This window comes from Helianthus annuus, chromosome 2, assembly GCF_002127325.2.
Source record: "Helianthus annuus cultivar XRQ/B chromosome 2, HanXRQr2.0-SUNRISE, whole genome shotgun sequence".
NCBI lineage: Eukaryota > Viridiplantae > Streptophyta > Magnoliopsida > Asterales > Asteraceae > Helianthus > Helianthus annuus.
The window spans coordinates 10,586,285-10,596,297 of NC_035434.2; the positions used below are offsets into that span (position 1 = coordinate 10,586,285).

Consider the following 10,013-nt stretch of genomic DNA (forward strand, 5'->3'; position numbering starts at 1 on the left):
ATAATAGATAGATTAATATATAAGATATTAATAATGATTTTTAAAATGTCATATCGTTTAATAAATACCATATTATCATATGAACACTGCATTTAATACTCTAGAGAGAGAACAGGAACCATTTCAAAAATTGAAAAAAATTCAAAGCATGAAACCATCTCTCACAGACAACTAAAAACACATGAATTTTGGGAATATCCTTGTCTCCCTCTTCTTCTCTCTTCCAAAACAAAATTGTCTGCATTAAAATAGAGATGAATCTTCTCTTCATCATACCCATTTTCGGTTTTTGCTATTTTGCACCAATTCATGCTTTAATCACTCACCCTCCTCTGTCCCCCATGGCTGACCCTGTTCTTCCCACTCAGAAAAAACCTCCTTTTTCTCAAATACCCACTCAAAATCAAGCTGTTTCTCCAGGTAATTACACTAAACCCGTCTCAAGTTTCATGTTTTCGAATGGGTATTTGTATAATCTATGTTACCCACTTGCATTTTCAAACAATTTGAATGATTTTCAAATGGGTTGGGTGTTAGTTTTCGTCCTCAAGATCAACGCAGTTCATGTGTTTGATGAAATGCCTGAATGAGTAGTTAGCTAATCACACAAAACCCATCTCAAGTTTCATGTTTTTGAATGAGTATTTGTTTAATCTCTGTTACCCACTTGCGTTTTCAAACAATTTTCATGTTTTCTTCTTCAAGATCACCGCAGTTCATGTGTTCGATGAAATGCCTGAATGAGTCATTACCTAATCACACAAAACCCCTCTCAAGTTTCATAATTTTGAATGAATATTTTTATAATTATTATAATCTGTTTTACCCACATGCATTTTCGAACAATATTGAGTGAATTTAAAATGGGTTGGGTGTTGAATTTTGTGTCTGAGATTAACGCAGTTCATGTGTTTGATGAAATGCCTGAATGAGTATTTATGTGTTTGATGAAATGCCTGAATGAGTATCAAGTTTGTTTGCAATGCATAGGGTCATCTGAAATCAGAGTGGTTCACCATGAAGATTTGAACAAGAGGATTCTTGTGGCGCTCATTGTTGCTTCATCTCTTCTTGTTGCAATTTTGATTTTGTTATCATGTTTATGGATCTACCGGTTGAAAAGATCAAAAAAATCCAATATTGAAAATGCCCAACAAAGCCAAGGTATTTCAATCTCAAGCCAGCTTGTTTATTATTTATTTATTAATTTATATACATTTATAGTTCTTTTTTATGTTTTAATTATAAATTTATATATAGCATAGTATATATAACTTTGTTATTTTTATTATAATTTTATATATAATAATAATAATAATTATTGTATAAATTAAATAAAGATATAATAATAATAATAATAATAATAATAATAATAGTAATAATAATAATAATAATAATAATAATAATAATAATAATAATAATAATAATAATAATAGTAATAATAATAATTGTTTTCGGTAGAATTGATTTGCTTCTCAAAAGGGGGGTTGCGGTGCAGCTTGTTGCCCGTTTACTTGCCATTCTTATGTAATTTTCCTAATGTTAATGAAAGCTATTACATTGCTTATATATTTAATATTTTAAATAAAAGTTATATAAATTATAGGCTCGTTTAGTCTCGCGAGCCAGCTTGAGCTCGATAAGCTCAGCTCGAGATCGTTTAAACTCAGCTCGATCTAAGCTTTTGGCAAGCGGATCTCAAGTAGCTCACAAACGACTTGGCTCGTTTACACCCCTAAATTTTATTTATAAACATTGAATACACTTTTGATCTTGATCTAACTATGTGTTTTGCATACTCATAGATACCTCAAAAGGGTTGTCATTGGGTCCAATATTGGACAAATTCAACCCATTGAGAATGACCGGTAAAAAAGGCTCCGTAACTGTGATCGAATACGAATGGCTAGTTTCCGCAACAAACAACTTTCACGAAGACAACGTGATAGGCCATGGCGCATTCGGGAGCGTATACAAAGCTTGTTTCAATGATCATTTCCTTGCAGCCGTAAAAAGAATCCATGTTGCGGGACCCGATGCTCATAGGGCATTTGAGGTAACTTTTCAAGTTTAAAAAATGTTGCCTCCATATGTAATTAATTTCACATCTTTGTCATTGTATCTAGTGAACTATTTTTTACCATTTGATGCAATTGGCACGCTACAACGTGTTCTAACCGGTAAAAAGGTGACGTGGCATAAGCCGGTCAATTGCATCAAATGGTACGGAAATAAGAGTAAAGTACACGGACGGTCCCTGTGGTTTACCAAAATTTTGAATCTGGTGCCTAGTTTTCCAAAAGTACACGTATGGTCCCTGTGGTTTGCACTTTGTAACACATTTAGTCCCCAGCCAACAAATCTAAATCTAAAGGTATTAGCATGTCTTAGTTAGGGACTCTATTCGTTACAAAGAGCAAACCACAGGGACCATCCATGTACTTTTGGAAAAAAACTGGGGGCTAAATGCGTTACAAAGTGCAAACCACAGGGACCATTCATGTACTTTACTCTAAAAATAAAGTTCATTACAAGCAATGACCAATATATGAAGTTTATAACATTTTGGTCCAAAATTTTGAATCTGGTTCCTAGTTTTCCAAAAGTACACGGATGGTACCTGTGGTTTGTACTTTGAAACACATTTAGCCCCCAGCCAACAAATCTAAATCTAAAGATATTAGCATGTCCAAGTTAGGGACTATATGCGTTACAAAGTGCAAACCACAGGGACCATCCATGTACTTTTGAAAAAAAGCCTGGGACTAAATGCGTTACAAAGTGCAAACCACAGGGACCATTCATGTACTTTACTCTAAAAATAAAGTTCATTACAAGCAATGACCAATATATGAAGTTTATAACATTTTGGTCCAAAATTTTGAATATGGTCCCTAGTTTTCCAAAAGTACACGGATGGTCCCTGTGGTTTGCACTTTGTAACACATTTAGTCCCCAGCCAACAAATCTAAATCTAAAGATATTAGCATGTCCAAGTTAGGGACTATATGCGTTACAAAGTGCAAATCACAGGGACCATCCATGTACTTTTGAAAAAAAACTGGGGACTAAATGCGTTACAAAGTGCAAACCACAGGGACCATTCATGTACTTTACTCTAAAAATAAAGTTCATTACAAGCAATGACCAATATATGAAGTTTATAACATTTTGGTCCAAAATTTTGAATCTGGTCCCTAGTTTTCCAAAAGTACACGGATGGTACCTGTGGTTTGTACTTTGAAACACATTTAGCCCCCAGCCAACAAATCTAAATCTAAAGATATTAGCATGTCCAAGTTAGGGACTATATGCGTTACAAAATGCAAACCATAGGGACCATCCATGTACTCTTGGGAAAAAACTGGGGACTAAATGCGTTACAAAGTGCAAACCACAGGGACCATTCATGTACTTTACTCTAAAAATAAAGTTCATTACATGCAATGACCAATATATGAAGTTTATAACATTTTGGTCCAAAATTTTGATTCTGGTCCCTAGTTTTCCAAAAGTACACGTATGGTCCCTGTGGTTTGCACTTTGTAACACATTTAGTCCCCAGCTAACAAATCTAAATCTAAAGATATTAGCATGTCCAAGTTAGGGTCTATATGCGTTACAAAGTGCAAACCACAGGGACCATCCATGTACTTTTGGAAAAGATCTGGGGACTAAATGCGTTACAAAGTGCAAACCACAGGGACCATTCATGTACTTTACTCTAAAAATAAAGTTCATTACAAGCAATGACCAATATATGAAGTTTATAACATTTTGGTCCAAAATTTTGAATCTGGTCCCTAGTTTTCCAAAAGTACACGTATGGTCCCTGTGGTTTGCACTTTGTAACACATTTAGTCCTCAGTCAACAAATCTAAATCTAAAGATATTAGCATGTCCAAGATAGGGACTATATGCGTTACAAAGTGCAAACCACAGGGACCATTCATGTACTTTACTCTAAAAATAAAGTTCATTACATGCAATGACCGTAATTTGGAAGCTTGTTACATTTTGGTATAATAAACCCGTTATGAAATTTTATTAATTATTTGTTTTATTTGCAGAATGAAATAAGTTGTTTAAGCAGAATTCAGCATCAAAACATTGTTAATCTTTTGGGTTATTGCATACATGGCGATACGAGATTTTTGGTCTATGAAATGATGCCTAACGGTTCGTTAGAATCTCAATTGCATGGTAAATTATCTTTCATTTCTGCAAACAATTGAACATTTGTAAAATAGTTAAGGCTGCATATCGATTTACTTTTTGCGATACTTGTTTTTGATACAACGAAGGCCCGTCTCATGGAGCTAGTTTAAGTTGGCAGCAGCGAATGAAAGTTGCACTCGATATTGCAAGGTAAATCTTACGAAAACACGTATTACAAATTTACAACAGAGTAAATTACAAAAGTCGTTCTTTATTGTGTCCTTTGTCTTCAATAATTACAGAAAACGTACTCGGTGTTTGCAAACCCTTGCAAGTTATGTCCTTTAGTCCTAACTCAGTTAATTTTTGTGGTTAAATCTGACCAAATGGACCCCACATGAGGGTATTTTTGTGGTTAAATCTGACCAAATGGATCTCACATGAGAGTAAAATAACCAAAATACCCTCATGTGGGGTCCATTCGGTCAGATTTAACGACAAAAAATTAACTGAGTTAGGGTTAAATCACATAACTTGCAAGAGTTTGCAAACTTCGAGTACGTTTTCTGTAATTATTGAAGATAAAGGACACAGTTTACAATAAGTGACATACATAAAGGACGATTTTTGTAATTTTATTTTTTGACCCGTTTGAGATAAAAACACTGCCAAATTGACCCCGTACATAAGTAAATGAATGTAAATTGCCACCTTTATTCTTAACTTTTTTTTTTTAATTATGGCGATATTTTATTTCTAATAACATGTATTTTATATGTTTGTATACAGAGGACTAGAGTATCTTCATGAGCGTTGCACACCGCCTGTGATACATAGAGATCTCAAATCATCAAACATTCTTCTAGGTTCCAATTTCAACGCTAAGGTAAGACTTATAGTTTTTAAACTTTATGAAATTTGTATCATTATAATACAGGTAAAGTCTTGTGGTTTACCAAAATTTTGGATTTGGTCCGTAGCTTATCAGAAATACACGGATGGTCCTTGTGGTTTGCACTTTGTAACGCATTTAGTCCCCAACCAACAATTCTGAAAGTTTTAGCATGTCCAAGTTAGGGACTAAATGTGTTACAAAGTGCAAACCACATGGACCATCCATGTACTTTTGGAAAAAGTTGGGGACTAAATGCGTTACAAATTGCGAACCACATGGACCATTTGTGTACTTTTGAAAAGCTAGGGACCAAATCCAAAGTTTTGGTAAACTACAGGGACCATCCGTGTACTTTACTCTTATAATAATCATGTAACTTTTTACGTAAAAATGACTTAGGAGGTTTCATATATATACATATATAGAGGAAGGTTAACGTACATTACGGCTTAACGTACATTACGGCTTAACGTACATCACGTACGACAGGTAATTACGCACGTTCATTTTAAAATCACGCACGTTATAACTCAAAAATCCAAAATCACCCATGTTGAAACACAATAATCACGCATATTGAAAACATTAATCACGCACGTTGTTGTACGTGAAGTACGTTAAGCCGTAATGTACGATATACTTTTTCTATATATATATATCAGAAATACACTTTGGGTCGACTTTCAACTTTGTCGGACTCATCCGATTGTCCTTTCCTTTTAATATTTTTTTAATTTCGTTATTATACCTTTTTGATCCGTTAGAGATAAAAGTGTACCCAAATCGAACCATTCATATGTAACCAAGTCAAAACGACCACCTTTATTTAATGTTTTGTCTAACAATACCTAATTTAATTTTCAGCTTTCTGATTTTGGACTCGCTATTACGGGTGGGATTCATGGAAAGAACAACATAAAGCTTTCGGGATCGTTAGGTTATGTAGCTCCAGAGTACCTTTTGGATGGTATGCAATACTTTATTTTAAATTTTAATACTAATATTTTCTTGAATCGTTTATTATTGAGTAAAATGCACGGATAGTCCCTGTGGTTTGGTGAAATTTCACTTTTAGTCCCCAACTTTTCAAAATTACACTCTTAGTCCCTGTGGTTTGACAAGTTGTTACTCGGATAGTCCCCAAAGCGGATGGTGGTTAGTTTTTCTGGTTAAGTGGGTGTGAAATGACAAGGACTATCCGAGTAACAAGTTGTCAAACCACAGGGACTATCCGAGTAACAACTTGTCAAACCACAGGGACTAAAAGTGTAATTTTGAAAAGTTGGGGACTAAAGGTGAAATTTCACCAAACCAAAGGGACTATCCGAGTAACAACTTGTCAAACCACAGGGACTAAAAATGTAATTTTGAAAAGTTGGGGACTAAAGGTGAAATTTCACCAAACCACAGGGACTATCCGAGTAACAACTTGTCAAACCACAGGGACTAAAAGTGTAAGTTTGAAAAGTTGGGGACTAAAGGTGAAATTTCACCAAACCACAGGGACTATCCGAGTAACAACTTGTCAAACCATAGGGACTAAAAGTGTAATTTTGAAAAGTTAGGGACTAAAGGTAAAATTTCACCAAACCACAGGGACTATCCGTGCAATTTACTCTTTATCATTTTTATATTAAAATAGGTGCATGAATGTTTTACAGGTAAACTTACTGATAAAAGCGATGTGTACGCGTTTGGAGTCGTACTTTTGGAGCTTTTGATAGGGAGAAAACCCGTGGAGAAGATGTCACCATCTCAATGCCAATCAATCGTCACATGGGTATACAATATTATCGATCATATTTACTTTAAATTGTTAAAAACACGATTTTAAAATTAAAAATAATAATAATAAATAATAATGCGTTTTATGAACAGGCAATGCCTCAGCTAACAGACAGATCAAAGCTTCCTAACATTGTTGATCCTGTGATTAGAGATACAATGGACTTGAAGCACTTGTATCAAGTTAGTACAATCTTTCTATTCAAATTAATTTGTTTCAAATGTTGCATTTTTTATTTTAGAGTTAAATGCCATTTTAGTCCCTGTGGTTTGGGCCAGTTTGCCAGTTTAGTCTAAAGGTTTCATTTTTAACCAGTGGGTCCAAAAAGGTTTCCCAGTTGCCATTTTAGTCCACTGGGTTAACTTCATCCATTTTTTCTGTTAACGAGAAGGCCAATTCGGTCATTTTGTATGTAATTCTGTTAATTAAAAGGGCAATTCAGCCATATAAATGACTGAAATTGGCCTTCTCGTTAACAGAAAAAATGGATGAAGTTAACCCAGTGGACTAAAATGGCAACTGTGAAACCTTTTTGGACCCACTGGTTAAAAATGAAACCCTTGGACTAAACTGGCAAAATGACTCAAACCACAGGGACTAAAATGGCATTTAACTCTTTATTTTATAATCATTTACTTATGAATGGGTCGTTTCGGGTTGTGTTTTTTGATCGCTGTTGGGTCAAATATAGCTTGAAAGTAAACGTGTTGAATGCGTTACACGGGTCAAAATTTTTTATTATTACTGAAATGGTACAATTTTGTTTTTTTACATTTCATCCACTCATTATTTAATTATATTTTCTTTGTCATTTGGACAAAAAGTGTTCCAGATTAATCGAAAGTTCGAAACCTACCCATTTTGGCCCGTACAAAAAAATTACCTGATTTGACACAAACATAGGGATGCAAACGAGCCGTGCCTGAGTTCGGCTAAGCTAGAGCTCTGCTCGTTTATTATTTATCACTTATTAATTATTTAATTATTTTATTTATATACACTTATAATTATTTTTATTTATTTATATTTTTATCTATGACATAATATGTATTATTTAGTTATTTGTATCGTAATTTTTATTTACTTATATACATTTTTATTTAATAAAAAATTATAAGTAATACGTTTGTTTAGGCCCGCGAACCTAGTCAAGCTCGATATGTGAAGCTCGGGCTCGAGCTCGTTATTTAATGAGCTCCAATATATGCTTGAGTTCGTTTAAGCCATGCTCGATTCGAGCTTTTAGCGAGTTGGTCTCGAGCAGCTCGGCTTGTTTACACGAATTGATTATTGATTAATCATAAACTGTACAGGTTGCTGCTGTAGCTGTACTATGTGTACAACCGGAGCCAAGTTACCGACCGTTGATTACAGACGTCTTGCATTCGTTAATCCCACTTGTACCGACCGAGCTTGGAGGGTCGTTACGAGTTACCGAATCTTGATTAACTCGTGTTTAATGTGTATAGATTTTTGCTCTTAGGCTGCACTATGTATCTCTTCAAAACTAAGAAGTTTCATATATGTCCAAAGTACCAAATTTAATGCACAAAAGTACAATGTTATTAAACCATGTTTAGGAATTTGGACATGTATGAAAATTTCAAGTTTTGGAGGGATATAGATGAAACCCCTTAGCACTTTATTTGGTAGTGTTCTTGAACTAAATTTATTGTTTTTATCATGCAATTGATAATTAATTAATTAATTTTTTTTTTCGAACGGCAAAGAATCTCACGTGTAAACCACCCTTCTCGGGGCTATGTCTAAGGTCGACTCCTCGACCGCCATGAGACCGTACCCCTCTAATGCCCAGGAAACCAGATGGAATCCGTAAACCCTCGTCCCCCGTCAGGTTCAAACTCGGGATTAACTCCTTGATTCGTCGTCTGTCGAAAATAGCCTATGCGGGAATCGAACTTGCGTCTACACATACCACTGGATCAAATTCTCATGACAATTGATTAATTAATTAATTAATTATTGGTTGCTAGATGTTGCATGCATGTGGGTTATCTATGGGTGTACTTTTAATTTATGTCTAACGTCGACTTCTCGACCGTCATGACACCGTACGCCCTGATGTGAGGGAAACCGGATGGAACCCATAAACCCTCACCCCCCGTCAGGTTTAAACCCGGGATTAAAGCCCTGATTCGTCGTCTGTCAAAAATGACCTGAGCGGAAATCGAATTTGCGTCTCCACTAGGAAAGGGAGGCCTCATACCACTGGATCAAATTCTCATGACAATTAATTAATTAATTAATTATTGGTTGCTAGATGTTGCATGCTATGTGGGTTATCTATGGGTGTACTTTTAATTTATGAAATTAAATGTAGCAACCAATAAAAGCATCCTTATAGTGTGAGTATAGTTGGTCGTTGGTCACATGATAACTTTAATACCTTCACATGAAGTATGAATTTTTATGATGTTATCTTGTACTTTATGCTTAAACAGTTGTACGTTTAGAATTGATATGAGCGTGAATAGCAGGGCACCCCTTTTAGTTTTTGAAGTCGTTATCCAATAAAATTAATTGTTAGAAAGCGAGCCCATAACTCCTTTACTAGGAAAACATATCTCCGTTTGATTTTATTATTGGTGTTTCTGGTCTGGCTTGATTAGTTTTGATGAAAAGTTTGGGCTGTTAACCATGATTTTGTGGAACAAAATGAAAACGCTCAAAACCGTTAACTACTAGACTAGCGATGGTAGAAAAAACATGTAGTCCTCTATATTGGATATGAAAGCAAGTAGTACCTTATTATGGTCTGGCTTGGTTGGTTATGACAAGAATTCTGAGATACTGACTACGCTTTTACAGAACAACAAAACATAACTGCTCAAAACAGCCAAGACTACTAGCCTAGATGTGATAGAAAAATCCGCACCCCTCTATGTTGGATGTGAAATAAAATTGTACCTTGTTACGTGAATATGTGTATTGAATATGATATGTATGTATGTAGGTGATTATAATTTAATGCGTTGTAGTTTAAAAAATATAAAAGTTAAAAATCGTGCAAATGTACTTTGAAATCCTAACTAGTATTTATAAACAAACTAATAGGTATATCAGATATGTATGAGTATGACAGCCTGCCGACGGGTATTGGGCCAGGTATTGGACATGGTTTACAATTTGGTACGGGATTGAGATTATTAGTAT

At 34.9% G+C, this 10,013-nt stretch overlaps 1 protein-coding gene across 2 annotated transcripts; it reads left to right on the top strand.

Moving 5' to 3' along the window:
- Positions 1–101: 101 nt before the first annotated feature.
- LOC110911444 (probable receptor-like protein kinase At1g80640) lies at positions 102–8,561 on the top strand. 2 transcript variants are annotated; one of them, XM_035979117.1, is made up of 10 exons: positions 102–420; positions 973–1,164; positions 1,806–2,056; positions 4,071–4,203; positions 4,305–4,368; positions 4,948–5,044; positions 5,918–6,020; positions 6,715–6,833; positions 6,932–7,021; positions 8,153–8,561. In XM_035979117.1, the coding sequence occupies exons 1-10, from the start codon at positions 255–257 to the stop codon at positions 8,282–8,284; spliced, it is 1,347 nt and encodes a 448-aa protein (XP_035835010.1). In that variant the 5' UTR covers positions 102–254; the 3' UTR covers positions 8,285–8,561. The 2 variants fall into 2 exon arrangements, with proteins under 2 accessions (XP_035835010.1, XP_022011760.1); XM_022156068.2 differs by having other exon boundaries at positions 133–420; positions 991–1,164.
- Positions 8,562–10,013: the final 1,452 nt, after the last annotated feature.